At 35.9% G+C, this 18,652-nt stretch overlaps 1 protein-coding gene across 1 annotated transcript; it reads left to right on the top strand.

Annotated features, from left to right (window-relative positions):
• Positions 1–1,659: 1,659 nt before the first annotated feature.
• On the top strand, positions 1,660–4,482 carry LOC131639731 (cytochrome P450 CYP736A12-like). Its single transcript, XM_058910197.1, has 2 exons — positions 1,660–2,387; positions 3,521–4,482. The coding sequence occupies exons 1-2, from the start codon at positions 1,707–1,709 to the stop codon at positions 4,358–4,360; spliced, it is 1,521 nt and encodes a 506-aa protein (XP_058766180.1). The 5' UTR covers positions 1,660–1,706; the 3' UTR covers positions 4,361–4,482.
• The last annotated feature ends 14,170 nt before the right edge of the window (positions 4,483–18,652 follow it).

Below are 18,652 nucleotides of genomic sequence, written 5' to 3'. Positions count from 1 at the left end.
TTAGCTGGAGATTTCGAATGACATGTATATTCTTCAAAGACTTAAGTTTCGGAGAAAGAATGGCTTTGGATGGCTATTTTTGGGAATGTTATATATGTTGGAGATTCCTAAAATCGAAGCTGAATCGAGATAGGTAGCCTTTGAAGCCTTGAATGGCCTTCGAAATACAAAGTTGTTGAAACTTAAAGTATTTTGACACATTCTCATGAAGGACACGTTGTCACGAATCGAATAGGGTTCGAGCGGGAAGGTTTGAATTTCGAAAAGATCTGCTTGAATCAACGAGGACTGGTGGAGCACAGGGATTCGAAGCGCATGCATGCGAGCAACGTGACATTTCGTTAGCGTAGGACCGTTAGGGTCGAACTAGTATAAATAAGGGTCTTAGTAGTAGGATCCAGTGTGTTCATTTTGTACAAATTACTCACAAATTACTCAAGTGTCAAACGTTAGAGAAAGAGTTTTCGTTGAGAAATGTACGTGTAACACCAACACCTTACATATGCTTGTATTTCTATTACAGAATCGAAGTATCTTTAATTTCCTTTACTTTTTGCGTCAAGTCTTTTCATTTCCGCAATTTACATTCCCTTTACATTCTCGTCGAAGTTTATTAATGTTTATCATCTAACCAATTTATGTTTCGTCGCATCTTTACTTAGTTTATTTTGCAAGTTATTCATAGATTTACACTGTCACATTATAAAAGAACTAAAAAACCAAGAGAACATGAACCAGATTATCTTAAAAGACGAGTTTTTGACACATGTCCTAGGATCAATCTAGTCGATCCTGCAAGTAACCAAAATATATTCATAGTTTGGAGGACTAGCGGTTGTTTACCGGAAATCACCGTAAACAAGTACCACATTGTCTCATACAAAATTCATATATAATGTTATCATCAAAACTAGAATTATTGATCAGAACATTTCATGTTCTAATACCCATGATTCCAATTAAAAACGAAATTAAATTTTAAATAAATTTGAATTATCTCTCTCTTTATTGGTTGTTCCTAAAAATATGAATTTAGGCTCGTATCCATGCAAGTATTTCTTTGAGAGTGGCATTCTTTGTTCGAAATTGGAGAAGAAAGAAAAAAAAAACATTTTACTAATACCTTATTAACACATGTCCATTAAACAACTTGAAAAAGAAAATTATTATAAAAAAAGAAAATGCTAAGATATAAAAATTAAGTTGATAAATAATATTTCATCAAAACTTAATCTTTACATTATTATAAGATTGTATTTAAACATGTGTCTAGACACAACTAACTTACATATAGGTGCTTATAATAACTAACCACATGTTACGAAGAAATAGTAAAGCTGTGGCCCTCTTAGTTATCAAAAAAAAAAAATATGAAACTGTCAATACTTGCCTAATTCTTAATGGACCACTTCTCGAAGGTACAGATCTACTAGGGACCAGAGTGGTCCGCCATAATAATTATCTCATTATTGAGTCTGTCCACAATTTCAGAACAACAATTTACACCACTAGTTTAGAGATAATATCCAACTTGGACACATATTATATATATATATATATATATATATATATATATATATATATATATATATATATATATATATATATATATATATATATATATATATATATATATATATATATATATATATATATATATATATTTCCTCAACCTTCAGCTAAACCAAAACCATTGATTTGTAAGCATGTGTTCTGCAATAATAATAGCAATATTTTCTTTCCTTCTCCTTTTATTCAAAATCTCTTTTCGTCCAAAACAAAATGCCAGTTTCCAAAGAAAACCACCAGGTCCACCAACACTTCCTATAATCGGAAACCTTCACATATTAGGCACACTTCCACATCGAAAACTTCATGAACTCTCCAAAAAATATGGTCCAATCATGTCCTTACAACTAGGTCAAGTACCAGCTATTGTTATTTCATCTTCAAAAGCAGCAGAATTATTTCTCAAAACACACGACCTTGTTTTCGCTACCCGACCAAAGATTCAAGGATCTGAGCTCATGTCTTATGGTTCCAAAGGGGTGGCTTTTTCTGAGTATGGTCCTTATTGGCGTAGTGTAAGGAAGCTTTGCACTTTGAAACTTCTTAGTGCTTCCAAAGTTGAGATGTTTGCTCCTATTAGAAAAGAGGAGTTAAGTGTTATGGTTAAATCATTGAAGAAAGCTGCTTTGGTGGGTGAGGTTGTGAATGTTAGTGAGGTTGTAGAAAATCTTGTTGAAGATATTATATATAAGATGATATTAGGTAGAAGTAAGTATGAGCAATTTGACTTGAAGAAGGTGGTTCAAGAAGAATTGGCTTTGATTGGAGCTTTTAATCTAGCTGATTATGTTCCTTGGTTAGGAGTATTTGATCTTCAGGTATGCATGTACTCCTTCTCCATCTTGATTATAAACCAAAAAAAATTATTTTATATTTACTAAAATATATAAGTGAAACCATATCAAGGCACTTTTTTCTATGGTATATCTAGGGGTGACAATTGAGAAAAATCCACCGTAAAAAAAAAAAAAACTTCAATCCAACCAATCAAAATATCACCAATTTTTACTCTAAAAAAATTGTAACATTACTTCTCAAAATGAAATGGGCAGTGTTGAACTATGTTGTATAATCTAAGATGACAGTGTTGTTCATAGAAATGACGAGGAAGTGATAGAAAAGTAATTTTATATCCACCTTTAAAAAATACTATTATTTTTTGCCCAACTTAAAAAGATGCATGATATATAACATATCAATCAGAATCATAAAATTATAGGATAATACGAGAATTTAATATTAAAGGTTGTGATTTAAAAATAGAGAAATGTTAACGAATGTCTCAGGAATACTTGTTAAGAGTTTAAAAAAGTAAGTAATACTTATATTTAATGTTTTAGAAATGGAAAAAGTGACTTTTTTAAAGAATAACAAAGTTTGTTTTATTGAAATTGCTTGTATTCAACGTATTGGATATTGAAATAAATCATTTATTTAAGGAATTTTTTCTTTATATGAAATGCTTAAAGAATATCCCAGGGACACTCGTTAGGATGACCCTAAAAAATATTTTTAAAATTTTATAAGTTTTTTTTAAGCAAGAGATATATTAGTGAGAGAACTCAAGTTCTCAAGTGATTTCTCTTTCCTCTTAAAAGTGTTTGATTTTTTGAATTTATGTCACATGATTCAATGAATGATACAATCTAATCTCAATCTTTCCTTTTAAATCTGATGTTTCTTATTCATTGTCTCATTCTCTTATAACTTATTCATTCTCATATAATTTGAATTTTATTTTAAATCAATAAAATACCTTATCAGATTTTTTTGACTTATTGTTTAATTATACGATATTGGTCCTTTGATATGTGAACCCATAAATCCATTCATATAAGTACTAAAATGTGTCGATTTTATGTTTAATTTCCATATACTATGGTTTCGTTGTGTTCAGTAAAAATATTTATCTAACAATTTATACTATATACTAATTTAACTCCTTTGTTAGGGATTAAAACGAGGTTTCAAGAAAATCAGTAAAATATTCGATGAGATCTTAGAGATGATAATAGCAGAGCATGAACAAACTACTAATGTAGACAAAGCTAGAGGTGAAGACTTTATAGACATACTTCTTTCAATTATGCACCAAACCATTGATCACGAGAGTGAACAAAATCAAGTCATTGATCGAACCAACATCAAGGCTATTTTACTCGATATGATAGTGGCAGCAATTGATACATCTGCTACATCAATTGAGTGGACTTTATCTGAACTATTAAGACATCCAAGAGTGATGAAAATTCTTCAAAATGAGATACAAGATGAAGTAGGAAATAAGAGAATGGTTGAAGAGAAGGATTTGAAGAAGTTCAATTACCTTGATATTGTGGTTGATGAAATCTTAAGACTCCATCCTGTTGCACCCTTATTACTCCCTCGTGAATCTAGAGAGAGCGTCACAATTGATGGTTATTTCATAGAGAAAAAGACACGAGTCATGATAAATGCATGGGCAATAGGGAGAGATCCTAATATTTGGTCAAATAATGCTGAGGAATTTTACCCAGAAAGATTTATTGACAAAAAAATGAATTATCAAGGATACGAGTTTGAATCTATACCATTTGGTTCTGGTCGTAGGCGTTGTCCTGGAATTCAATTGGGTTTAATTACTATTAAATTGGTTGTAGCTCAACTGGTACATTGTTTTAATTGGGAACTTCCATCTGATATTAATCCTTCAAATTTGAACATGGAAGAAAAATTTGGCCTCACAACACCAAGAGCTCAACAATTACACGCAATACCACATTATCTTTTGGTTGATCCCGAACATGAATAAATCTACGTATATTCAACAAATTTATTACTAATAAATTTAGTGAGTCTAGTTGGTCTCTTATTGATGTTTGTATAAAACAAGTTAATGTATAATACTTTATTTTTATTAATATTAATGTCCAACGTTTGAATTTATTAAATTATTATTGAATAATATATTATAATATTTATCATGTCTAACAATACTTGAAAAATGTTATACTTTGAATAAGACTTCCAAAAACAATATACAAGTACAACTGTACAACAATTTTGAATTTTTTTGGTAAACGAAATAATCATACATAAATTAGTTTTACCCTAAAGCCAACAAAGTTTTGGTAATTTATAATTCTACTACTGGCTAACTTGTTTTAAGTTATAGATGGATATATTCAATTTATAAACAATATTTTTATCAATAACTTCAAGGCCAGAGGGAACTTTCATATAAATATCTTCATTAAAATTGCCATGTTCTATGGACTTTTGTCAATTAACTCAATTATGGCCTTAGAATAACAAGATGGTTCAATTATGGTGGACAACTTAATGTTAAACACCTATCATTTTGGAAAGAAAATTTTGAATAGGGTATAAAGAAGCACCTTAGTTAGGTGATGTGGAGATGGAATGTTTACCTTACAGGATAAAGTAGTGGTGGTTTTGTTATTGAGTTGTATTTACTGGTGGGAGGAATGTGTCGAGGTTATGTAGGTAATATGAGATTTATTAGGTGAATTAGGAGCGAATGTGGTGTTATTAGGTGTGAGGGTGGTAATGTTGTTGTGGTTTACAGGTGTTTCGATGTAGTCCAAAGCATCTTCTTGGGAATTAGGATAATTTAGATCAAGACGATGTATATTAGGATTAGGATAGTTATTGTTGTAAGGGAAAACAATCTCAAAAAACACATTATATTTAGAAATGAAAAGAATTTTACTATGTAAGTCCAATAATATACCATCGTTGACACCTTAAAAAAAATATTTTCTGTTTCTAGAGTCAAATTTAGTTATATGATTTAAAGACCTGGTAGCGCAAACAAATCAATGTTATATTAAACTTTGTTGTGTTCGTGGTGGAAAGCTGGGACATAATGTCTGCTCTGAAGTTTAGTTTGCGCACAACAAGTTCTATTTCGAAGGAAGTAAACCGACATGATTGACTTCGTATTTTTTGTAGATATTTTAGCTGGGGTTCTTTTGTGTAGTACTGTCTCGAGACTTGGTTGGAGATTAATTTAAAGTCACTCTTGGCTTTCAGTATGGAGGCTCTCATCTTGGAGGAAAGAACTCTGCCAGCAATAAGAGACTTGTATTCTGCCTGATTGTTTCTGGCAATGAATTCGAACTTCAATTCTTTCTCGATGAGTGTGTCCCAGGTCCTTCCAAGACTATCACTACGCCTCTCCCTTTTATGTTTGAGGTGCAACCTACTAATAATGCCTACTCCGGGGGCGTCTCCTTGTCTACATGCGAGCTAAATTCTGTCACAAAATCTTCCAGATTTTGCGATTTTATGCTTCCTATTGGGACAAACAAGATGTCATATTTGGAGAGTTCCACCGCCCAAGATACCATCCTTCCGGCCAAATTTGGCTTCTTCAAGACCTGTCGAACAAGGTAGCTGGTTTTATCAAAGATCTGGTGACCCTGAATGTAAGGTCCTCGCTTTCGTACCGCGACGACGAAGGCTAAGGCCAGCTTCTCAATCTTATTATAAAATGTTTTGGCGCCTTTGAACACCTTGATTACGAAATACAGAAGCCTTTCTACCTTTTCTATCTCTTGGACGAGGACTCAGCCCATCGCCTGATCTATGATTGAGAGATAGAGGAGTAGTGGCGATTCCTCCCTCATACAAGTGAGAATGGAAGGCAACGTGAGGAACATTTTTACCCTCTAGAAAGCCTCCTCTCATTATATTCTTTACTTGAATATTTCTTTCTTCTTCAAGGCATCAAAGAAAAGGAAAGCCTTTTCTCCCACACATGAAAGGAAGCGAGATAGTGTGGTGAGGAGGACCAGAGAGTTGTTGCACTTTCTTGACATTGGTGGGGCTCCTCGTGGCAATGATTGCATGACACTTGTCTTTGTTGACCCCAATATGTAACATCCCGAAAATTCTTATTTAATTAATTTAATCAAGTTTTAAATTAATTATGGGAAATTAACATTTTGTTGAATTATGTGGAAAAATAATGAAATGTTAAGTTATTGGGCCATGCGGTGTAATTAGTAAAGTGGGGGTGTGATTGTGTAAGAGCCCATTTCTAATTTTATGTTTTTCATAAAATAAAGGAAAACAAGAAGAGAAGGGAAAAATTAGAACGTGAAAACCAGAAGCTGTGAGAAGAGGAACTGAAGAACGTGAAGGAGAGCCAAAGAGGAAGAGGAACCAATTCAAGAATTTGGCTAAGGTAAGGGGGGATTCTTCTCATTAACCTCTATTATGGGTTGTATGAATGATTCAATGGAATGTGTATGTTAGGATTTCGAATCGGATTATATGTCGGGTTTGGGGTTTTGGGGTTTATAGAACTTTGATTCAATTTAGGTTGTGAATGATTGTATGTGTGGTTTATTTTTCTAAAATTCGTACTGGTATGATTTGAGAGCAATTGGGAGGTATAGAATGCTGTTTTCTGCAGGTCGGGGTTTCTGAAATCACCGGTTCGTGCCGCGTGCACAGGGTTGGCGCCGCGAACAGGTGGGCAGAATGCCAGGATATTGTGATACGCACAGGTCGCTCCGCGTACCTGTGTTGGCGTTGCGAAGGCGTAATTTTTCTCTCGTTTCGCGCCGCGTACAGGTGTTTGCGCCGCGAACAGCTTGGCAGGGAGCCAAGGATTTTTGGAACGCTCAGTTCGCGCCGCGAACCAAGCTTGGCGCCGCGTGTTGTTGCTGTTTGGGTTTTTTTTTAAAGTTTAACGATGTATAACTTTTTAACTGTTAGTCTGTTTGATGTGCTGTTTCGAGCACAGTGAGGCTAATTAAGTGATTTATGCAATAAAATAGTGTTTGAGTTGTGACTCGAATTTAATTTAAACACTTGATTTAATTGGTTGTGGTGGTTTATATTGTTATTGCATCGGTTGATGGTTATGATTGTTCAGTTGTTTGGTGTTGATGATTAGCATGCGGTATGTGATGCATGCATTTCATAATCATGTTGTGGGCTGTATCCCTTATGGTGGTGGGACAGCGGTAGCTAATTCCCATTGTGTGGAATTGGTGAGAGAAGTAGCCGAATCTTTATGGTGGTGGATCGGTGAGATGGGTTATCCCATGTTTGGTACCACATGCATTTAGTTGCATTGCATTAGGTTGTTGTGTGTAATTGTAACATGAATGGAAGTTGTCCAATGTTATAATTTGTGTGTATTTTGGTATGAATGACTGTAATTGACGAATGTTGCTATATTATCTGAATATAATTGATTTGGGTGAATAATGTATGGATGAAGTTGTATTGTTTATGTACCTATAACATTTGTTAATACGAATGAAACTCACCCTTACTGTTGTTATTTTTCAGATGGAGGAGTAGCTTGTGTTCTTGGTGAGGATTAGCTCGTCAAGTAGTTCGTTAGAGTCGGTTGGGTCTGTGTCATGCTCTGGTCGTGTAACACCGGGAACGTTATTTTAGAATTGACTGATAGACTTCTGTTTTGTTTATGGTTTATGATTGAATTATGAGTCTTCGACTCCAGATGTTTGATTATTCAGTTGTTAAGAATATTCCGCTGTGTTAACATGCTACCTGAATAATTTTTGGTTTATCGTTCCTTTATGGCATGACATGAATATTTGTTTATTTTGTTGGCGTTGTAATACTCTTCTTTATGTTTCACTCTGATTTTAAATGTTAATTTTCCGCGGGGTTTAGAAGGGTGTTACACAATACCCCTTTTTTGTCCTTACCAAAACCATGTTGGCTAACCAAGTAGGTTATTTGGTTTCTATGGTCAACCCAAAGTCTGATAGCTTGGCTACTTCCTCGTCAATGGCGAACCACTTCTCCTCGTCAACATTTGATCACTTCCTATGCACCACTAGTTTGGAAGAGGGGGGATAGAGAGGCGATGGGTCACCACCTTAGTGTCCATCCCAGGAATATAATAGGGGGCCTAGGAGAACAAGTTGACACTTTTAATGAGTTTGTGGAATACCTCATGTTCTTCTTCCTCGGTAAGAAAAGTACCTATCTTCATCACTTAGTGGCCCAATGAGCCTATTTAGACCTCATTCAATTATTTCGTGGGCATGATCCATTTAACTTTAGTGCCCGGTCTAGGATCCTAACAATCGAAGTCCATATTTGGAACTTAAAAAATAGTGGCGCCAACAAGGGCGAGATCTTTCCTCTCTGTTTCTAGACTACTCAAGTAACATTCTTGAGCGATCAGTTGGTCTCCTCAAAATTTGACGAATGCCCTCCAAGCAGCGGGTAATTCAAGGCCAAAAACAAGCTGGAAATAATTTCCCCTAGTGAATTAATGGTGGGTCTCCCTAGGATGATGTTGTATGGTGATTGGGGGTCAGCAATGAGCTAGCCGGTGTCGATTGCCTTAGCGTATACTCTACCACCACGTGTAATCTTCAGGGCCACATGTCCTATTTCTTGTACCTGTTTGTTTGACAATCCAATTAAAGAACCACTGAACACTTTGACGTTGTTAGGATTGAGTTTCCATTTTCGTAAAGCGTCCTAGAAAAGGACGTCAACAGAGCAACCAAGATCTATCAAGACTTACTTGATATCTCAATCTCCATGTTGCACAATGATGACCAGGGAGTCATTATCGTGAGGGTTGACTATGATGTCGTCCGTTTCGGTAAAAGGTTATGTCAACATGTATTTCCCCTCGTGTTACCTTGGGGAAACTAGGAGATATTACATTTGATGCAAGTACTTGCCTTTTATATTCTCTTCGGGGGGAGCTAGAGCTACCTCCACCAGCAAAATCTCTGGTTATGGTGTTTGTACTAGAGTGTAGAGTTTTGTCGACCACCTTTAGAGAGAAGATAAAAAGAGTGAGAGGGAAAGATGTGTGTTCTAGGTTAATTCCTCTCTATTCCATATTCTCTTTCTTTTCTTATTCATCTTCCTCACCCGATCTCTTTGACATTCTTTAAAAAGAGAAAGAGACAAGATTCTTGAAGACGTACGCAAAATGAGAGAATGATGTCGATGCATGAGGAGATGAAGGCGCCATGATGTCAACCCATAAGAAATTTAAAGTTTATGGTTTAGTTTGATTCCAATATGTTTATCTTCCAAGAAAAAAAAGTCTTAGCGTAATTTTAGATTCGAATATTTTTTTAATTATATTTATTAGTAAGACCTAACTCAATTGATAAATGTCTATTTGATTTAGTTGGACATCATTGTTAGAACAAGATTTGTTCTGATCAATTATCTTAGTTTTGATGATAATAATAATATGAATTTTGCTTAAGATAATATGGTACTCTAATCCAATGCAATTTCCTTTTCAGGAAATATATAAAGAGTATGCATAATTCAGCGCTCAGAAGCTTTGTCTCAAAGGGTTCAGCATGCAACATCAGAACATGGTCTGGCAAGACATCAGAAGATGGTCGAAGCAGAATCAGAACATGGGTCTATGGAAGCATCAGAAGAACATGAGATCAGAAGCACTGAAGTTCTGATGGTATCACGCACAGAAGCACTTCAAGGTCAGAAGATCAGAAGATGCTTTGCACCAAGCTGTTTGACTCTGATGATATTCAAACGTTGTATTCACAAACATCAGATCAGAAGGAAGTACAAGTGGCAGGCTACGCTGACTGACAAAAGGAACGTTAGAAGCTATTAAAGGCAACGTCAGTAGACACAGCGTGAACAAGGCTCGAGGTAGTTGACAAAAGCGTATAACATTAAATGCGATGCTGTACGGAACACGCAAAGCATTAAATGCACTCAACGATCATCTTCTCCAACGCCTATAAATATGAAGTTCTGATGAGAAGCAAGGTTAACGATTCTGAACAAAACAACTCATATTAACTTGCTGAAACTCTGTTCTATTCAAAGCTCAGAATCTTCATCTTCATCAAAGCTCACTACATTGCTGTTGTAATATATTAGTGAGATTAAGCTTAAACGTTAAGAGAAATATCACAGTTTGTGATTATAGCTTTTAAGAAGCAATTGTAATACTCTTAGAATTGATTACATTAAGTTGTAAGTAACTAGAGTGATCGTGTGGATCAGAATACTCTAGGAAGTCTTAGAGGTTATCTAAGCAGGTTGTAACTAGAGTGATCGTGTGGATCAGAATACTCTAGAAAGTCTTAGAGGGTATCTAAGCAGTTGTTCCTGGAGTGATCAGTGTGTGATCAGAAGACTCTGGAAGACTTAGTTGCTGACTAAGTGGAGAACCATTGTAATCCGTGCGATTAGTGGATTAAATCCTCAGTTGAGGTAAATCATCTCTGCGGGGGTGGACTGGAGTAGTTTAGTTAACAACGAACCAGGATAAAAATAACTGTGCAATTTATTTTTATCGGTCAAGTTTTTAAAGCTACACTTATTCAAACCCCCCCTTTCTAAGTGTTTTTCTATCCTTCAATTGGCATCAGAGCGCCGGTTCTAAGGTGCAAGCACTTAACCGTGTTTAGAAAAGATTCAGGAAGAGAAAAACGCTTCAGTAAAAGATGGCTGATGAAACTGCAAAGTCTACATCTACATCTGGCTCTGCTGAGCAACACAACGGTAACAATGGTTATACTAGACCGCCGGTATTTGATGGTGAAAACTTTGAATACTGGAAAGATAAACTGGAAAGTTACTTTCTTGGTCTAGATGGTGATCTATGGGATCTTCTGATGGATGGTTACAAACATCCGGTAAATGCCAGTGGCGTAAAGCTGACAAGGCAAGAAATGAGCGATGATCAGAAGAAGCTTTTCAGGAATCATCATAAATGCAGAACTGTTTTGCTGAATTCTATCTCTCATGCTGAGTATGAGAAGATATCTAACAGGGAAACGGCCTATGACATATATGAGTCCTTGAAAATGACTCATGAAGGAAATGCTCAAGTCAAGGAGACTAAAGCTCTTGCTCTAATCCAGAAATATGAAGCCTTCAAGATGGAGGATGATGAAGACATTGAAAAGATGTTTTCAAGATTTCAAACTCTTACTGCTGGATTGAGAGTTCTTGACAAGGGATACACCAAGGCTGATCACGTAAAGAAGATCATCAGAAGCTTACCCAGAAGATGGGGTCCTATGGTGATTGCATTTAAGATTGCGAAGAATCTAAATGAAGTCTCTTTGGAAGAGCTGATCAGTGCCCTGAGGAGTCATGAAATTGAACTGGATGCAAACGAGCCTCAAAAGAAAGGTAAGTCTATTGCATTAAAATCCAATATCAAGAAATGCACTAACGCTTTTCAGGCTAGAGAAGAAGATCCTGAAGAATCAGAATCTGAAGAAGAAGATGAACTGTCCTTGATCTCCAGAAGGCTAAATCAACTCTGGAAGAACAAGCAAAGGAAGTTCAGAGGCGTCAGAAGTTCAAAGAAATTTGAACGTGGAGAATCTTCTGATGACAGAAGATTTGACAAGAAGAAGGTCATGTGCTATGAATGCAATGAGCCTGGACACTTCAAGAATGAATGTCCAAAACTTCAGAAGGAAAATCCCAAGAAGAAGTTTCATAAGAAGAAAGGTCTTATGGCAATCTGGGATGAGTCAGAAGATGATTCAGACTCTGAAGATGAGCAGGCTAACTGTGCGCTGATGGCGACAGAAGATGACGGATCAGAATCTACATCAGAATCAGATTCTGAAGAGGTATTTTCTGAACTTACTAGAGATGAGTTAGTTTCCAGTCTAACAGAACTTCTGGAATTCAAGTCTCAGATTAGTCTCAAATACAAAAAGCTGAAAAAGCTATTTGAATTTGAAACAAAGAAGCTTGAGTTGGAGAATTCTGAATTAAAAGAAAAACTTTTAAAATTATCCAATAATGTTGGATCTCCTTCTGATTCAGAAAAATCCACTCCTAGTCTAAACCATATTCTGAAAGAATATGATTTAAGTTTCAGGAAGTTCTTATCTAGAAGTATTGGCAGAAGTCAGCTAGCTTCTATGATATATGCTGTGTCTGGAAACAAAAGAGTCGGCATTGGTTTTGAGGGTGAAACCCCATACAAACTTGAACCTGTTGATGAGATGAAAATCACATACAAGCCATTGTATGATCAGTTCAAGTATGGCCACTCACATGATATTAGGCACACTTCACATGCTCAAAGTTTTCACATTACACACACTAAGAAGCATGTGACACAACCTAGGAAATATCATGAAACTCACATTAAGAATTATCATGCTGTTCCTCCTATTGCTTACAATGTTAAACCCAAGTTCAATCAGAACTTGAGAAAATCTAACAAGAAAGGACCCAAGAAAATGTGGGTACCTAAGGATAAGATTATTCCTATTGCAGATATCCTTGGCTGCAAAAAGGACAAAGCACAACATGTCGTGGTACCTGGACTCTGGATGCTCACGACACATGACAGGAAGAAGGTCTATGTTCCAAGACCTGGTGCTTAAGTCTGGAGGAGAAGTCAAGTTTGGAGGAGATCAGAAGGGCAAGATAATTGGCTCTGGAACTATAAAGTCTGGTAACTCTCCTTCCATTTCTAATGTACTTCTTGTAGAAGGATTAACACATAACCTCTTATCTATCAGTCAATTGAGTGACAATGGTTATGATATAATCTTTAATCAAAAGTCTTGCAAGGCTGTAAATCAGAAGGATGGCTCAATCCTATTTACAGGCAAGAGGAAGAACAACATTTATAAGACAGATCTGCAAGATCTTATGAGTCAGAAGGTGACTTGTCTTATGTCTGTTTCTGAAGAGCAGTGGGTCTGGCACAGAAGATTAGGTCATGCTAGTTTGAGAAAGATTTCTCAGATTAACAAACTGGATCTTGTCAGAGGACTCCCTAATCTGAAATTCAAATCAGATGCTCTTTGTGAAGCATGTCAGAAGGGCAAGTTCTCCAAACCTGCATTCAAGTCCAAGAATGTTGTTTCTACCTCAAGGCCATTAGAACTCTTGCACATTGATCTGTTTGGCCCAGTCAAAACAGCATCTGTCAGAGGGAAGAAATATGGATTAGTCATCGTAGATGATTATAGCCGCTGGACGTGGGTAAAATTCTTGAAACACAAGGATGAGTCTCATTCAGCGTTCTTTGATTTCTGCATTCAGATTCAATCTGAAAAAGAGTGTAAAATCATAAAGGTCAGAAGTGATCATGGTGGTGAATTTGAGAACAGATTCTTTGAAGAGTTCTTCAAAGAAAATGGTATTGCCCATGATTTCTCTTGTCCTAGAACTTCACAGCAAAATGGAGTTGTAGAACGAAAGAATAGGACTCTGCAAGAAATGGCCAGAACCATGATCAATGAAACCAATATGGCTAAGCATTTCTGGGCAGAAGCAATAAACACTGCATGCTATATTCAGAATAGAATCTCTATCAGACCTATTCTAAATAAGACTCCTTATGAATTGTGGAAGAATATAAAGCCCAACATTTCATATTTCCATCCTTTTGGATGTGTATGTGTCATACCCTAATTTTTGACCCCCCTGAGATGACATATCTTCAGGATTTTTTCATCAGGATAAGACAAGTACCCAGAGAAGTCATTTCTCCACCTGGTACCTAATCGAGGATGCTCAAAGACAAGAAAGCTCAGGCAAAGGATCAATCAATACAAAGATTAGCCTCTAATACAATCATGGAGCTCAAAAACTTCACTTTTCTCATCTATGATTGATTAGACATCCAGTCATATGAGTACAGGCTTACTCAGGTCACCAGACTAGGGTTTTGAGCCTATCAAGGACTAAAATCAGGGATCACATTTGGGAAACCCTAAGAAACCTCAGAGGGTCATTCAAAGACATCAATCATCTTCAAATAACTCATATTACAAGGTCTACTGGACATCACACTTCAATTCAAAGTCTACAGTCATTACTTTCACATGGTCGACAAATTAGGGTTTTGACCTAATTCACCAAGATGGTTGACTTTTGATCAGGGAATGAATCCAAAACTCAAGACATGATTCAAGGATCTCTACTACCTCCATATAATCCATTTATATCATCCATTTGGGGAGAAGATCTTATTTCTACACAAAAGCCCAAAAATTCACTTTGTCAGGAAAAAGTCAACTGTGAAGGATCATCATTGACTTTTAAGGTTTTTGGTCAAAAAATGACTTTCAAAGATCAATATCATCAATATATGGATATCAAAGTCATTTGGCCAAAGAAATTCAAAGAAATTCATCAAGGAGCGAAAAGTCGGGAATTAGGGTTTTTAAAGGCATGGTGAGATCTCAAAATTTCACCTACACAACTCAAAAAACTTCCAACATGAAAGTTGTAGATCTTGCAAAATAAAACAACATCTTACAAGGGAACTTTTTTCAAAAGATCAACCATTTATGAAGTTTTGGAAATTTTGAAGTTTAGGTCATAAACACTTAGAAATTTTTCTAAGTGTTTTAACCTAGTTTTCTTCCAACTTTGGCCTCATTTTTCACAAATTTCCCAAAGGAATCTGAAGAAGACATAAACTAATGATTTAAAGTAGATGTTTAGGGCTTTCCAAATTGTGTTCAACCTTCTCAAAATTCAATTTGAGCTAGGAGTTATGCTTGTTCAAAGTTGGCCTCATAAAGTGAAATTATAGGTCATGTGCAAATTGGAACTTTGCAATTTTGTGCATTTTGCTTCATGAATGGATGCTACACGACCCATAACATGTCTGAAACAATGCCATGCATTCATTTTCACCATGGCATGAAGATTGAAGAAGATTCCCAAAAGCAAGAACATGTGATTATGTAATCATTACTTTTGAGAATTTATGATAAGCAATGATTCACCAATTGGAATCTTCTCCTAAGCCAATAGAAACTTGCTACATATCAGAAATGTTCCCTAAGATCCTGCAAGATCAATGGTTGGGAGAATTGGCTCGAAAATGCATCATTACATTTTGGAGATTCTTTGAATTTCTTCATGGCTAAGAAACCAAAACTCCCTCACTAAGGAAGCTCACTCCTCTACTTCAGTACTGAACCATTTGCCTATAAATATAGAGGCATTCCTCATTCAAAAACACACCAAAGCAACTCAATTACTTGCTTTCTCTTTCTCTCCTCTTGTTCATTGTTTTCCAAAGTTCTTTGGCAAGAAGAATCGTTTTCTTCAAACCAAAGCTCATCTTTGGAAAGTGAGCATTCCAACATCTCAAGGGAGGTCATTTGAGGTGATCCAAGCACCTGGATCACTTCTGTAAGTGGAGGAACACCATTGTTGCTCTCACTTGGAAGCATTTGCAGTTGGAGGTCCATGGAGTAACTCAGGGAGTCTCAGGCCAAACCAATCATTCAGACACACTCCCTAGGTCATAGTGGAGCTAACCAGATGGCTGCAGCTCACCTGTAACTCCAAATTCAACAACCTCCATGTTCACTTGAAGCTGAAATCGAGGGAGGTCCATAGAGCAATTCAGGAGGATTCAAGCTACAATAAGCATCCAGTTAGCATCATTGAGTCTCAGGGAAGCTATTGAGATCATTCATTCAAGCCCAGGTGCTCTCCATCATCCTCACGACCTTCAGTTTCAGAGGTAAGTTTCTGAACTTCACCTCTATAATTTAAGTACTCTTTGTGAAATAGCTCGATTCTATCTTGTTCAGCATCATCAGAGGATTGAAAACCCCCTATCATCATTCATTTATCTTTCAGTATAGTCATTTAATTTGATTTTGAAATTTTAGGGTTCTTCACGATTTCTGTTAAATTAATTAGATGTAGTTAATATTAGTTCATGTTAGTTACATATTTAGAATCGTGAGTGAATTTAGAGCAAGTTTCGTGTTTACATCATGGCAAATGATTGAGAAACGAGTGAGTTCAGAAATTCAAAAAATCATGGAGCTTGAGGTTGAAGACGAAGATGGTGGTGGCGCCATTTTTAATTTCTCAGGGGAGGGTTTAAAATATATTTAACTGAAAGCGTTTTATAAACGACTAAACAACTTGCCCTAGTGGCCACACATGCGCCTTTAGTATCATCATGCCACAAGTCTGGGGTTCGAATCCCCCTCGCCCCAGACTTTTTGATTCTTTTATTTTTTAAGGAATTACAACTTGTTTTGAAATATGACCAAGTGGAGGCAACTTACTAACACCAAACGCGCGTTGGCGCAGTGGTGTTATTTTGAGTTGTTGGCTTCAAGGGCGTGGGTTCAAACCATGGTGAGGCCAAAACATTATTTTTTATCACTTATTTACTTCAATTTTCTCACAACTTCATATAATTAATTAACCTATCAAATTAATTTATTTTCACTTCATTTTTTACACACATGCTATTTAATATCTCTATTTTGTGAATAATAAAAAAAATCATAAAAATATTATTTATTTCACATGTTTTTATTAGGTTTAAAATAGTATGGTGTTAGGTGTTTTCTTAAATACTTTAATACATATTTTCACTTTGTTTTAACCTAATCATTTTTGTAAATAAATTTATGATAAAACCCTAATCACTTAGGTCTTAATTAGGCATAGATCTTCATCTTTGCTTTAATTAAGTTGACTTTTGTCAAATCTCAAAACTATTTTCAATCTCTGATAAAATCAAATGATTAGGGTTTTCAAACAACAAAACCTTGTATCATTCCAAATCATTTTTTTCAAATTGCTTTTATCACCAGTACTGTAAAGTACTGGGCCTCTAATAGAGTGTAAGTCCCAAAAATCTTCTCTTCTTAGCTTGTTTTCAAAACTGTATTTTCAAAATCTTCTTTCTGTTTTCAAAACATTCTTCTGGTATTTGAAGGGCATTATTCCCGGTGAAACTCTTCAGATACCTATGTGACCTTTGTCCATCTTCACTTCTTCTGTTTTCAAAAAAAACCCTTAACTGTTTATCATATATATATATTCAACTGTTATCAACAAAACAACAAAATTACTGTTGAGGCTCTGTACATACATTCTTCAATGGCCTCCACTCCATCCAGGTTAGGCTTTACAAGCTTTCAATTTACAGTCTTTATTTAAATTACTGTCAAATATAAACTGTGCATATATTAGTTTAGAACTGCGTTTGAGTATAAACCTTAGGACAGTTAAACTATATATATATTATAGGAATATGACCTAGGATTGAGAATGTCTTCCCGGTGAAGGCTCTTTCCTAATTAGAGATCTGTAGTTCAAACCCCCAAGATGAATTATTCCCGGTGAAACATCTTGGCAAAAACCTTAGAATCCAAATAAATAGGACACATCCACCCAAAGAGGAATTATTCCCGGTGAAACCTCTTACCCATTTGCTTAGAGCCAAAATAAGTTCAAAACCACATAAGCTTTCTCTTGTGCTATAACAAGGACCCTCGATTAGCCTCCTCTTGGGCTTTGTACAAGGACCCACAGGCTTCTTAAAAGCATTTCCGGCTTCCTCTTGAGCTTGTATACAAGGACCCATCAGGTTTCTTACAAACATAGGAACAGGTCTTTAGTCACCTTTTAGCCTACCCTGGTGAGTTTCTTCCAATTTAAACCAGACTTAAAACAAGCTAAGTTTGTCTCAATTTTGCATTGAGTACACCTTTTTGGAATGAGAGACATGGACAGTCTCTGTCACCCTTATCTTCATCAATCTTCCTTAGCAGAGTCTAGGATCTATGTTTTGGTCATTCTCAGCATTGAGTCAGCCTTCATCTTGGGCTTTAAACAAGAAGTCTCACTAGATAATCTTTCTGCCATCTTTTCATTTCAACAAAAAATCCCTGGAAAGGGTTAGCCTCCAAAGTCAATTAAAACCAATCCTTCAAATCCAAAATCCCTGGAAAGGGTTAGCCTCCAAAGTCATTTAAAATCAATCCATTCCTTCATTTCAACAAAAAATCCCTGGAAAGGGTTAGCCTCCAAAGTCATTTAAAATCAATCCATTCCTTCATTTAAATAAAAACCCCTGGAAAGGGTTAGCCTCCAACATCTGTTTAAAATGTCAAAACAATAATTTCATTCTCTTAGGAGATAATTTCCCCAAAAGAGTCAAAACCCCTGGAAAGGGTCAGCCTCCAAAAAACATGATAAAGTCAGTCTTTTAACAGACAAATTCACCAGTTGAGTCAAAATCCCTGGAAAGGGTTAGCTTCCAAAGAAAAACAGTCTTTTTAATCTCCAGTAGAGTTAAAACCAACAAAAACAG

The sequence above is a fragment of the Vicia villosa genome, unplaced genomic scaffold, assembly GCF_029867415.1.
Source record: "Vicia villosa cultivar HV-30 ecotype Madison, WI unplaced genomic scaffold, Vvil1.0 ctg.002746F_1_1, whole genome shotgun sequence".
In the NCBI taxonomy this organism is placed as follows: Eukaryota; Viridiplantae; Streptophyta; class Magnoliopsida; order Fabales; family Fabaceae; genus Vicia; species Vicia villosa.
This window is presented reverse-complemented; position numbering and strand designations above follow the sequence as displayed.